The sequence below is a fragment of the Phalacrocorax carbo genome, chromosome 4, assembly GCF_963921805.1.
Source record: "Phalacrocorax carbo chromosome 4, bPhaCar2.1, whole genome shotgun sequence".
Classification (NCBI taxonomy): domain Eukaryota; kingdom Metazoa; phylum Chordata; class Aves; order Suliformes; family Phalacrocoracidae; genus Phalacrocorax; species Phalacrocorax carbo.
Window position 1 is genome coordinate 74,524,100 of NC_087516.1, and position 14,400 is coordinate 74,538,499.

The 14,400-nt window shown below is 40.0% G+C and overlaps 1 protein-coding gene across 3 annotated transcripts in view; it reads left to right on the top strand.

The window, feature by feature from the left end:
• SCLT1 (sodium channel and clathrin linker 1) overlaps window positions 1-13,240 on the top strand; it is a 45,937-nt gene extending 32,697 nt beyond the window's left edge. For 2 of the 3 annotated variants that reach the window (XM_064450463.1, XM_064450465.1), the window contains 3 exons: window positions 8,587-8,665; window positions 9,740-9,835; window positions 12,559-13,240. In XM_064450463.1, the coding sequence (XP_064306533.1) occupies window positions 8,587-8,665; window positions 9,740-9,835; window positions 12,559-12,621 (238 nt within the window). In that variant the 3' untranslated portion in view covers window positions 12,622-13,240. The remainder of the gene's footprint in view (window positions 1-8,586; window positions 8,666-9,739; window positions 9,836-12,558) is intronic. The other variant, XM_064450464.1, reaches the window with a different exon arrangement.
• The last annotated feature ends 1,160 nt before the right edge of the window (window positions 13,241-14,400 follow it).

Below are 14,400 nucleotides of genomic sequence, written 5' to 3' on the forward strand. Positions count from 1 at the left end.
CTGCGTTTTGCCAAGATTACTCAGTCGTTCTTTAGAAAGGCAAAAAGTCTTTCAGAAGAGCTCCCAGTGTCGCGCATGTCTGTGAGACACTGGGAGCTGTGCTTGTTCGCTGACAGTTTTAGTGGTATCGCTTCACTGTGTGTAAGTTGCTGGGGCTTAATAATGCTTTTTGACATCTTTTGTAAGTGCAGTAACTAGAGATGAAAAATATTTTGCAGCGTTTTCATGCTAAGGTAAATGTACGCTGCTAAAGTTGTAGTTTATTTTCTGTAAATGAAACCACAAAAACCCTCACAGCTGAGCATCTGGGTTCATAACTAGGTCCTGAATGTGGTTCGGCAACTTCCAATTAAAAAAGGGAAAAATTGCAGACTTCCAAAAGATTAAAGTTGTCTGTGAAACAGCTGCTTTCCTTCTTAACATTAAAGCTTTAAGTGTTAAAATATTGCTGTAGTGGACCAAAAGCTTTAGACCTGCTTTACTTGCAGCAAAATGCTGACATAGAAAATGTAACAGACCTGAGAGGAAGTCTGCTTTGTGAATCTCTATGAAAAATAGGTAGTAAATTTTGAAAATGTCCCTGTTCATGTGAGAGGCTGCCTATGTGACATCATCTGGAAAACTCCTGCAATAATTTAACACCCTGTATCAGAGAATACTGCCTGATGAGCAGAACTCTAAGTCTACACTAAGTCCACATGATTCTTTGTGACTTCTGTAGGTATTTTGGTGCAAGTGTAAAAGCAGAGTCAGTTTCTTTTTAAGATGATTTTGTAGGTGGTGCTCTGTATAAGCTAGAAGCAGTTGTTTTTCTCAGACGTTTGCTTTACCTAACAGGGAAGCTGGCGATAGAAACAAATTTGTTCTCTGCTAGAAGGCTGTAATTTAAACTGACATAAGGAATCTCGTAATTAAATCTTTGCAGTGACGCTCTGATGTTAGAGTGACAAGTGGCTAAACAGAACCTAGAAGTATTATGTGAAAAATAAGCTGGTTTTAAATTTTCTGTGTTATATGCATTACCAGATACCTAGCTATATAGTGCAGAATGCAGTTGGTATGAAAATTAGCTCCCAAGTTACACGGTAGTAGTTATTTAATGCAAAATCCTTGCTTATATTATAAATTAATAATTATCATATTTAATCTTACCACAGTAACATTTTGAGTAAGTATTTTGAGTGCAAGTACAGAATGGCAAATCACTTCTTACTTCGTTGTGAACTAAAATAAAGTTGCTGATTATTTAAAAAGCAAAATAATTTTGCAGCAAATGCATTTATCACGGAAATACCAGCCAGACCACTAAATCATAGGCTGATACTGGGTAAGCAGGGTCTGTCAAATTAAAGGCTCTGTTTCAAAGTCCTCTTGAGGCTAATGCAGGAAGTGGTATCACCAGGCCTTATAGCCGGGTCAAAGTGAAAGGCCGACGTTCACCCAGCTTCCCTATATACATACATTTTTAAGTTTATGTGGTTTTGAGAGTGTTAGTTAAGCTGTGAGCTTGTAAAGAAAACTTAGTATCTCCCTTAGAAACTTCATCTTGTCACGACTGGGCAGCAGGGCTATGAACTTAAGATGAAGATATCAACATAGCCTTTAAATTGCTTTCCAAGTTTAGCAACGTATCATGGTTATTTCATATAAGTGGAGGACAGTGTGAGACGTTCCTTGGCAATTCATGAAGTTACTGTTTTATGTATCGGATTCATGTAAATACGTGAGCAAATACAGACGTTGTGTTAGTGACACTTAGCAGCATTTCAGTTTTTAATATGAACTATTACTCCTACGGCATAGTAATGTGCTTTATAAGTGACTGTTTTTCAGTAAGTTACAAGCTTCCTAACAAAGTCATATCCATGTATACTGGGGAGGTCGTTTACATAAAAGCATTTTGTATTGCATTTCACCAGAAGTTTGCCGTTAGCACAGCTCTCATAAGCTTTGAGTCCATGTCCTGTTTGTTAGTGTTGGTGTTTCCCATTCCTTTGCCTTAAATTCATGATCTGTCGCTGTTTTTCAGTTCTATCCTCATTACTTTCATTTTCCATGTGAAGGTGTCTGAAACATTTTGGCTTCTTTACTAACTTCCCAGCAGCAGCTATTAACTTTTCCATACTCTGTGCTGCTCATTTGTCATCTTTTCAGTCTGCAGTGTTTTGTTTGTGAGGTGTAACACATATGCATAAAGGAAGCATTAAATAAATACTTGTAAGAACAGCAACCTCAGTGATTGTTAGGTGATTTTTAATTTTTAAAAAATTAAGAAGGAAAAGTAAATTTTGCAACCTGAAACAGTAGAGCAGAGTGATGATTTTTTTTTAAATAATATGTGAATCTTGTATATCGATGAAACGTGTAGATAAAAATGCTGATAAATAAATAGATACTTTAAGGCTTCACTGAAATGTAATTGTTGCCTATAAAACTATGAACTTGGAATTAAAAACCAGCGGTGAAACAGTAGGCAATGCACTGAATACTTGTAGACTAAATTCCACCAGTTCCTTCATGAAAACACATTATACCCTTCATTTATGAGAAGCGTTTTTTCTTCCCTCTAAGCATCTTAAGGTGCTGGATGCTTTTAGGAGGACTTACTGGTAATAGACCTCACCTTCACCTTTCAAGAGGGCAAGGAACCAGTTTTGCTTCAATATCCTTGTGCCAAAAGCCAATCTTGAAGGTAACTAAGAAGGTCAGTGCTTCTTGAAACATAGGTCACGGTTCCAAATAAAACCATTGCTCTTGGCAGCTTGACCAACAACTCAAGACCAGTGTTTATTCTCTTTATTCCTGCAAAACGTCTAGTCTGGCAGACCATGAAAGGAAGCTGTTCCGTCTTCTGATTGCATCCATTTTAGATGTACTTTGAGTTCTAATGACACTTACTGAAATGAACTTAGCAAATACTTACAATTACAAAATAGTTATGCCAATGAACGATTAATGTTAAAGGCTGTAAAAAAAGCGGCATAGCACTCCTGTGTATTTAAAGATGAGTTGTCCCAAGGCTTTTCTATTGAATTGAGGTTGCTTCTTTCTCTAAGAGTGTGTATGTGTGTAAAAAATTAATCTATATCTGCTCAAATGTGTTTATAAGCACATAAAAAACTACCACCCTCAGATTAAGTTTGGGGGAATTTTGTATTTTAAGTTAATTTAATGCTTCTTGAAAACCTATACTGGCTTTGGCTGGGATGGAGTTAATTTTCTTTATAGCAGCCTGTATGGTGCTGTGTTTTAGATTTATGACAAAAATAGTGTTGATAACACAGCAGTGTTTTAGCTGTTGCTGAACAGCACTAGCACAGCATCGAGGCCTTCTCTGTTTTGCGCTGTGCCGCCCCAGCGAGCAGGCTGGGGGCGGGCCAGAAGCTGGGAGGGGACGCAGATGGGACAGCTGACCCCAGCTGACCAAAGGGATATCCCACACCACCTAATGTCATGTTCACCAGTAAAACTGGGTGGAAGTTCTGCCTGAGTAACTGCTTTTTGGATACTGGCTGGGCATTTGGTCTGCTGGTGATGAGTGATTGCTTTTGTCTCAATTTTTTTCTTCTCCTTCACTTATTAAACTGTCTTTCTCTTGACCCATGAGGTTTTTTTCACACCTGTACCCTTCCAGACCTCTCCCCCTATCCTGTAGGGGGAGTGAGTGAGCAACTGGGTGGGGGATTACCTGCCAGCTGGGTCAATCCACCTCAAGACTGAAGGAGGCTTTTGAGACAGAAATGCGCATTAATGTTTCATTTCAGTGGAATTGGTTTGGTTACTTGCTGGCTTTCAACAGGCTTGGATTTTGACAGTTGCATCTCTGCTAGGGTCTGAGATAGAAGCACCAATTCAGTTCTGGCCAGGAATAATTGGTAGAATGAAGTGAACTTCTGAGAGGCAAAAGGTCATGTTTCACATTCTTTATAGGGGTTTAAATGGAAAATAGTAAGGAGAGAAGTACAGAAATTCTATGAAATTAGCAAACTTATCTCTAAAGGTAATTTTTTTTTCATAGGGCACAAAAAGCTTTAAGTCTGTAGAATGTAGTAACTGACACTTACCTGAGTTTCTATTTTATTTTTTTCTCCCCTGATACTGGAACTTCGTTTAAGTAATCTAAATACCCAAATCAGAATTAGGTTTAATGTTTAAAAAGTTATTTTGATCTTCAGTGCCACTTCTCCACACATTTGTGTGGAATTTGGTAAGAAATAAAGCAATCCATGTTGTTGCTGATCTACAAAGTGTAGAGCTTCCAAGTGTAAAGTTGGCAGCTCTAAGATCACTGTCCGTTTGAATGTCCCAGAGCTGCAAGGGCCTGAGGTGATCGGCCTTTGGCAGCTGTGGTAAAATAATAATATCAACCGCTTCCAGCTTCTTTTACATTTCTTGCTTTCATTTGAAAGAATTTACTTCTGAAAGAAATGAGGAATACTCACACACATTTTTAAAGGGTCTTGCTTTCACTGAAGTACCACTGTCTAGAGAAATGGTTCCTATGCCTGTCTTTGGGGGGAAGAGGCTGGCTAGGGCTGCTGTTATTACCTTCCAGCATGTGGCATAACGCTATACAGTCCTGCAGGCTTGAGCTGAGAAGAATAAATGACAGCAGAGATAGAAAGCTAAATCAGCAATACCAAAGGAATACTTAGGAAGTCTGTAAACTGGAAGGAAACAAACTTCAGTAACAACAGAATACAGGATAGATTGAGAAGGGCTGAGAGAGAAGTTCCAAGAACAGAATTTAAGCAAAAACAGGGTTATGATATCTGCCAGCATTTACTAAAAGAAAATAAAGTGAAAGACTGTATGCAAGTGTGAAAAATAGGGGCAGATTATTCATTCATTCTGTAAAGCCCACCTTGACTGGCCTGTATGTGTGTTAACCAGGATAAACAAATAAATAAAAAAGAGGTCGTAATACACGTAGCAGTAGATGGTTAACCCCTTCTAATTGGCGTATCAGTATTTTTCATAGATTTTTATGTCCTAATCCTGCGAGTGGAGAAAAGGATTGGGGTAAATTGAGGAAGAATTTGTCAGATAACCAGTGGTTGTAGGTAAGCCCTTACCAGGCTCCTCACCGGTGGCCAACACCAAGAGCCTATCTTTGTTGAACCCGATTCTGGGCCAGGGATCAGAACAGGATTCACACTGATAAGCCAAGTGTCACGTCCAACCAGCTGGGTGGCTTCCCCATAGAATGCCCTTCAGTGGAGCAGATCTACAAAACTGCAGGTGGGAAAAAGGTAGATTTGGTAACTTGAAAACTTGTCAGGAAATTGACAGTTCTCTCAGCTTTTCTACAAATACTACTTTGGCCTGTTAGGTAGATGATTGCCCAGTTAAGGTACAGCCTAGCCTGCGTGGGGGTAGTGATAGGTACACACACGTCTGCTCTCCTTATAGAAATATAAACTGAATCTGCAATACAAACAGTACATGAGACAATTTCTAAACATTGGCTTAAATGATGAGGGTGAGTACTTTAGAAGTTACTTCCATGTAACAATGCATGTGAGGAGCTTTAAAAATCTTAACTTGTTAAGTAATGACATTTAATACTAATACATAGTATGAACAAATTGGTAAATTAATAACTGTAACCATCCACCACTATTGTCTAGTAGTAAGATATAAATTGGGGGGGAATAAAAAACATGTAACATAAAGCCATTATATGTGAACAACTATACTGGATGGCTTAATTTTTGTTAATATTCATTTGAATTATAATTGTCAGTACTTACAAAAAGGGAATCTTTGCCATACTGTTTTTAAATGTAAGTGCTTTACTTAGCTTAAGTCATCTGATTGCAGCTATGCTGGGTGTCTTTGTTCCAGTTTCTGCTTCTGAAACGTTTCTGTGTCATAGTTGGAGTCTCTGACTCATCAGTAGCCATGTTCGGTTTTTGGAGTTCTCAGTTTATCTTTTCTATAATTGAAAAGAATCTGCCTCTGACAAATGACCTTTTAGGTGGCTCTGCATGAGGCGTTGGCCAGGACTGCCTTCTCCTCCTCCCCGTGTCCCGTACAGGACATCGAGTGAATCGCACAGCATCTTGAGATGAAGAAGTTTCCTCCATTTCTCAAACATTATTCTTGGCTGCACTTCTGTAACATTTGGCAGCCATAGCTGCTTATTTTAAGATGTTCATTGAAGAAAAAAATTAACAGGATGAGCGACAGCTGCAGGTACTGGCAGTATACAAAATCCGTAATTACTAAGAGTAACTGAAGCATATTATAGTATAATTCAACCGAAAAAACAGCTGGCACGTGCTATATTTGTCATATGAGAGCTTCGCAGAACGTACTTGGTACAGCTGGCGGATTTATCACCCGTCTGCCAAAATGCTAAAATCTCACCTTTTGTTTCCCTCTCACTTAACAAAGACAATATGGAGTAGGGACTGATTTGATTATTCAGCAGTTGGGGTGACTGCTCAATTTTAATACTAAAATCCCGTAATGTGTGTTTGGGGGAAGGTTAACAATCAGACTGGATCAACTGCCTAGCTCAGTAGCCATCACGTTTCCTTATGCTTACAAGGTTAAACTGTATTCTTTAAATACATGTTCAGTGTAATCTAATTATAAAAATAATTCCTTGACATACAGCTGTGTATGAGCACGTAAACTCTGTTTACGGCCTGTGCTGCTAAGAAGGCTAATTCCACACCTCAGTACAAGTGTAGGAGACAGAATGTTTTCAGTAACTAGGAATTTTTAATGTAGAACATGAACCTATTTGGATAGTCTTCTGAGATGACGTAACAATAAAGATAGTTTGTCAGGACTTAAGAATTTCCTTATTTTCAAAGCCTCTTTTACTAGCGTAGTCAAACTTGAACGTGAGCAGCCTACACATTGTAAGGAGCAGTGTTTGAATACTTTCTGGGGAGTTTATTTTGAAAAGGTATGTATGAAAAGATACGACAGGAATTATATAAAATAAATAGAACCGTTTATAAAAACGGAACTTTCAAAAAGCAGCTGTTCATCAGGGCTCCTAGATTGAAAATGCTTCATCTTGATGCTGGGTACTGATTAAGAGGACAAAGCGCAATAATAGTGTTAAGTATTGACATACTGTCTCGATCCTGCAATTCTAATCCATCTTTAATTCTTATTTTATATAAAAATGTTCACATATGGCAACACAGGTATAATCTATGTATAATTTTAACTGTTTAACATTATTTAAGTATCTGCCTACATACTCTCATTTTTATAGCAGCTAGTCAAAAGAGGTAGAACTGTGTTCATGTTACCTGCCTGGGACTGGTTAAAGGGGTTGGTTGAGAACAAGGGAGTGGAAACTACCAGCCAGGTATGCTCACATCCTTACGTTAGCAGATCTATTGCAACCTTGTATTTCAGGTGCCATATAGGGGTTTTCAGTCAAACTTTTATGAAATACTAAGTTTAGAAGTTTTTCAGAGTAAATTATTGTTGAGAACTAAATGCCATCATTAAAATAGCAGAGGCTTTTTAAGATGAAGATCTGAGGTTAAAGTCCCTCCTACCTTACCTGCATTCGCCCAGAAAGAACGACGGCTTTAGTTCCATTACAGTGCACACAGTTTCAGTAATGGGCAGAGCACCCTAAAGGTCAGGCTTGGCTTTCTGAGTATCGTCAACGTGCTGCTTATTCATGACGGTGACTGCATTTCAGCATACTTTCAGCTTGGGAAAGGAAGGTAAAGTGAGAATAGGTTTGAACATTCTTCACAAATATGTTTGAACCTCAGCGTAGAAGGTGAAACTGGTGGCAAGAATCTTGATCACATGAATTTTTGTGATGGCCAGTGATTGCTAGTGGACTGGCAGCCCCCCCCCCACCCCCCTCCGGTCAGAGGTCAGAGCAGGTCATTTAGTTTTGCATCTTCCTCTGGCTAAAATTGCCAAAGTTTATAGATTTTTCCATCTTTGGTCATCCCTCTTCAGCAGCTTGTGATGACAGGAAGCAAGAACTGTTTCCTTTGAGCACCAGCTCAAAGATGCCTACCATAACCCAGATATTTTTTGTCTTCAGTACTGTACAAATTCAGGATCACTAGCCCTCATTCAGTGTAAAGGTAAAAGGACCACTCTGAAGAAGGTGGCATTTTCCTTTTCCTCATGCCGTGTTACGTTGTTGTCTGTCTCAAAAATACAGAACGGTTTGGTTTAGATACTTCAAAGCACCTTCAAAAATGTCCACATTGAAGTCTGGTTATGGGACACTAATTAGAATGTTAATCTAAATATTGAATTGCAAATGCAGCCTATATTTTTAGCATATTTGATGTGTCTGCAAAATAACATTCAATAAACAGCAAAAAAACCCTGTAAAATGTCAAATGCTCTTGACAAAGTGCTGTTGATTCAAATACATCTCATTCCTCTGCTGTTATAGTTTTGAATACACATCATGAAGTACTCGCTGCGTAGTGCTTTTGAAATCAATGTTTTAAGAGTAACGCTCTAATTAAAAATACACCATAAGCCCCTACAATGCAAGAAAGTACCTGTGAAATTATAATCCAATAACGGATGTGCTACTGCGTGCTAATCAGCATCTTTTCTTCTGGTTAATAGAAGTGAGCTGAGTCAACAAAAACTTCGAAGCCAGGAGCTCATTTCTCAGCTGGAAATGGCAAACGAAAAGGTAACTGAGGTAAGATAATGGCTGATAAGCCGACTACTGGCAGTTACAGCCTGATGGACGCACACTAGGATCCTAACAGAAACCTGTGTAGATGAGTTATGGTGCTGGTTTAGAAAAAATTAGGGATTTTTGACAGGAGCAGTCCTAGCTGGAACACCCCACTGCTTCTGCTGACATGTTCAAATGGCAGGAAGACAAAACAACTTTGCTCTCAAATTACAAGAAAAGGTAAAGGAGAGATCGTCTTTCAAGGTTACTAATCTGGCAATTTTAGACAATTCAGGAAGTGTTTCTGAAGTCGCTGACACCTACGTATGCGTGCACACCGCTAGGCATCGTGTTACAGGTAATGGAGCATATGCAGAGATGTCAGATTCTCAGCGTACTACGTGTCTAGTAGAATTTACAGTGTATGTACATATATGTATATAGATAAAAGTGTTATCCATTAAAGATTAAGGGCAGGGTTGTTTTGAAATGTGCATTGTTCAATAATTAATGGCCACTTCAGAAAACAGCGATCCCGTCAGCCTCATAAATCTGGGATAATATCCAATCCTATCTAGAATAAGCCTTCTGTGTTCTGTTTTGTAGTGCTCTATTATTTACAGGAAAAAAAGGGGGCTGATGCAAGAATAGATTTCTGTAAGTGAAGGATGGTTAAGAAACACTTTTTACATACCCTTTGATGAAGAGAACAGAAGCAAACCGTAGCAAGGATATCACCTCATTTGTATTATCTAGTATGTGCTTTTTCCCTTGGAGTATCGCCAAAACATTTACATTGTAGGATTGCGTAAATTAAATGACCTGGATTAAAATGTCAGCTTTTATGCATCTTACTTCAAGATGGTGAAATGAGCAAAACTTCCTCTGCAGATTACTGTGATTGGAAAAGTCATATGATGTCATATTTGAGCTGGAAATTCTCTCTAATGTGTCAGCAGTATGTCTTCAGGCTTATTGTAAGTGGTCAACAGTTCCGCTTCTTAAGTTCTTCTTGTTTCAAGCTTTTTCGCTACAGTATGTATGGATCCAGTACAAAGAACTTTGCATTTGTCATAAGATGTTTCATTTACACAGGATGAAAAATTAATGATGGAATATCGAGAACACATCAATAGGCTTCAAAGGCGACTGAGCCAGGCAGAGCAGAGGGCAGCTACGGCATCTCAAAAGGTACAGAACTAACAAAATACATGTTTTCTCTAAGCGCATTTAAAAAATGCCATTGAATATTACAAAGATATTCACTTTGTATCATTCCTGAGGCAGAGGTGAACATTTATGTGTGTTATTACTAACATAATTGTAACAACAAGCTTCTATTTTGGATGCCTCATCACAAAACTGATGCATATTCAATTAAATGCCACCTTCTGACAGGATGCTTAAGTGACGGCAAAGATTTGTTTATGGAAACAAATTGGATGCGAATTAAACTTGTTTGGTTCAAAATGTGTGAATGAAGGTGTGCGATCATCTTCATCTTCAGAAGCGGCAGCAAGTTAAAAAAGAGGAAAAAACCTCCTGAAATAACTGCAGCTTCTGGTTACACAAAGCAGGCTTTTTTAGCTTGGCGTAACCTGCCGCAGCTGTTGCAGACGATGCCTTCCTGTGATAAAGAGCAAATGTTGCGCTGATTCCTGCACCTGTCTCCTGGGGAGGCCAATGTAAAACAAAGCGCATCTTAGTTGATGGCTAGAGAACGGCCTTTATAAAAACTGCTGGGCAGCAGAGCTTTTGGTGGGAATGCTGTCTGGGGGGGTTTGGGCAAATAAGTTCCCGGGTCTAATCCATTGTGTGGCTGCACAGAGTGTGGGGAAACGGTGTGCAGTGGCACGGCACAGAACTGATAGTGTGGACCTGTTCCGTGTTCATCAAATAGCAACCTCAAGCATCTTCTGCCACGTCTTGTGAACTCCCCGTCTGTCCGCCTGCATTCTCCTCAATGCCCCCGGTAGCTGTGTCCCCAGCGGCTGTTGGAGAAGTACGCCCCACTGCAGTCAGCAGCAGTCATGTAACAGCCGCAATAAGTCCTGTAATGTCAAAAACACCGACACTTGTGCAGACGGAATAGGAAATACTTGTTTTTTTCGAGGCCATGGGGTGGGATGGAAGGGATGGCGTGCGTATCTCGCTACCGTAGTGAACATGCCTAGAACGTGTTTCAGTGATTCTGAAAACTGCAGACAAGGTGTTTCTGTTAGAGCCGTTTATACGCCCAAGACTGCACTGTGATCACTTAACGGGCTGAGTTGTTGCTGCCTTTTTCCAGTTCTCTTACAGCTCAGTTCCAGCTTTGAGCAGTACTATTCAGTGTTTCTAGATGTTAGGGATATTGGGAGCAGAGGTTTCCTCCAGAGGGAGAAACTTTGGGCTTTCATTGTCTAAACCCTGCGCTACCCATAATTCTGTATTTTCTCTGCTGAACAGTAGGTGGGGTTTTTTCCATCCAGCTTTCTTTTTTCCATACTATTCAAGCTGTACATCTTGAAGCAAACCCCATGCGGGGTTTATACACCGGGTTCACTTATTTGCAAAGCAAATTTGTTACTCAAGTTTGCCTCCTATTAAGTAAAGGTGGTCTTTTTGCCTCCTAATTTTTTACAGTGATTTAGGAAACCCATTTGCAAATTTTAGCTCTTTAATGCGAGTGATCCCATGCGATGAGTTGCAGAGAGGAAATGTTTGGTTGATCTAAATTGTCCAATTAGGACAAAGGGCATTTTTTTCCCCAACAGCAGTGAATAAACGGGCACAGCTGCCAAGCTATCATAACATAAGCTGTGTTTCCTGGCTGTAAATGCTCTGTCATGACAAGGTCTATCCAGCTGGTGAAGACTTGCTCTGAAAGAGTGATTAATTTTTTTACCTCCTGTTTGTTACTTGGATCTGTTCAGCTGTGATACTTCCGAGGTGCTATCTGCTCTTAAAAAACATGGCCTCGGTGCCCATATAGGAAGATGTTTTGCTGTTCCCGAAAACATTGATAATTCACTGTTTCTCACCAGTCTCCCTCTGAAAGGTAACAGAGAGACTTGGTAAGATGTTGAGCAGCTAAATTGTTGTCCAGATCTTATTGCCAGTCTTCAGAACGGCCGTGCCCTCTTCAGGCCGGGCAGAGGTCACTGCTGCCTGCGGTCGGACAGGGCTTCTTTGTAGCGGCTTCTGAACTTCAGTGCCAAGCCCCTTCCTCTCTCTGCCCCCCACCCCAAAAAAAAAAAGATGTACCAGTTCCTTTTTTTCCTGCCAAAGGCTGGAAAAAGCGATCTCCAGGAGTACTGCTACAGGAGTGTCCACGCCCCTAAATCTGAAGAAACAAGGTGTTTATTCTCTTGAGCCTCCCAGGAGACTGAATGTTCATGTGTGTGCTTCCTCAGGTGCAGAATGGTAACTCTTCTCTGTATCCTGAGTCTGTAGGTGAGGGCTGCTTTCTGACTTGACTTAATCATGTCATTTTGTTACATTATCCGGCTTACTTGTTAAATTAATCCAATATAGGCTAGAGCTGGGCTATTAGGGAGTCTAGAAATTATATTTTTATTGTGGTTAGTTCAATGACTATAAATCTTAGCTTATTAAATAATAGTAATTTACAAAGAAACATAAAAAATAGAGGCTTATGTTTGCACAGATCTAAAATGTGTGTAATCTATGTGGATGTCTTTAAAGTGTACTCCTGCTACCTCATCCTTCATCATCGTGAATTCTCTGGGACCTGAAATAAGGCAAAAGCAGCAGTCAGCTGTAGAGTGCACTGTAAATTCCTGTTTACCCCAAATTCCCACTTATCTGTGCTTGTTCCCTCTCCTTCGTGACACCTTCATATTGGAGTTCTACTGATAGTTCGATCTTACAAAAAAATATGTAAGAAACTCCCTCCTTGTTCTTAATTACAGCTCAGCCTGATAAGTACACAGAAGAAAAAAGCTGCTTCCCTGAAGGATCTGGAAAATATTTAAACATATGTATTGGTCATTCACACCATGTTGGAGTTAAGACGATTGCTGGAGGAACTTCGTATTGGAGCACTGAAGTCAAATGCATAGCGAGGCTTGTAAAACTTAGATAAACATTTTCTAGTTTATTTAGGTAAGAGAGGGGGTGGATGAAGATCCTGTATCTGTATGCACAGCAAAGATCGGAAGACGACTGCAAAACGATGTAATTAAAGTCTTTTAATGTAGCAGATGAAACAATCTGATACAGGGCTGTGGCGTACTGGTCTCTTTTGATCTAAAACCCACCAGCTCCAGCTATGACAAGATTGTGTACAGGAACAGGTAGCATTATATTGAAATGCACGGACAGCTTTGCTCACGTACACTCGATACCTTTATTTTTTCTTTGTGCAGTAACTTGGGAACATTTTGAAGACCTTTTATGAATTGTAGTAAGTACTAGTTACATCATGAATGTCAAACAGTTGCTGGTTTTATGGTAGGCCTTGTAGCTGCAAAATGCCTCCACTGCCTTCCAGTTTTAAGAATTCGGTTCACTTTGTTCTAATGCCCCTGGGAAACGGTTCATAAATAAAATGCTGCTACGGCTGTTCATACAGCTCGTTTCCAAGGACAGTAACCTCTCTTCAGTTGTGCTTTTTCTTCCTAATTACTATTTTACAATTGATCCTTGCTTTTCTGTTGATCTGCTCTCTTGGTTTGTGCATGTCTGGGAACTTCAGTTCCCTGTTACCTCAGTTTGCGGAAAGCTGGTGAAGTCATCCAGTCACCCAGCTTTTATGCGTTCTGAAATGATAATTCTACAGCTACGGGTGTGTGGGAATCCTCTTGCACACGTTTTTCTTTCATAGTTGAGAAACTTCATACATATAATTCTAAAATTAGAGCTGAACTGTCTTTGCTCTTTCAGCATGTATGATGAACATTTGATAGGTGTTAACTGATTTTGAAGTGCTCCCAGCTTGGACTTAAGTGACATAATTTCTTGTCCTTCCTCTTAAATGTGAAGAGTGTAATTCTGGTTTATAACTTCTAATTCAGTTGAATGGATAGGCTTACCCAATGCTTTATGAAAACTGTTTTGGACTAGCAAACCCATCCGCCTGGCGCAGAGGCTCTTCACCGTATTTGCAGTTCAGAGGACAGGCCTGGGTCGGTCACCACGTAAGAGTTTGTGCCCCCTCCTGCACACCCGGCTGTTCAAGCGCAGCCTGCAAGATGGACGCGACCTCAAGAACTTTTCTGCTTACCGCAGAGGAAGCTACTATTTCCTCACAGCTGTACACACTTCTTTCCTAGTGCTTTCTCAGTTTGATATATGCCTGTATCCAGTGCAAGCTCCAATTTTGCTGAAAGACCTCAAAGATTTTTCAATGGAGCGTGGATATATTGTCCAGAAGCTCCAAACATCTGTTGCGGTGAGATTTTCATCAATCAACCGTGTATATGATACGGAGGGAGGTAAGTAAGTCCCAAGCACCTTATTTTCATTTGTATAACGCACATCACAGATGATGACAGACCACCTGGAAGGTTTTGTGTGGGTTATTGCTGCCTTCGCTCCTTAAAGAGAGGCTCTGGCTGTGAAGCGAAACCTGGCTGAAAATGGCAGGTAGCTAAGCTTTTGAGCAACAGTATTTGTGTATTATGTCCTTGAGGCACAGAAGGGCACCTCCTTGGTTCCCTTTTAATAACGGGTATATTCTTTTAAACTCGGGATGTAGCTCTCATGTAATGGTTACTTGCCAGAATAGGAACTGCAACGATAACACAAGCACC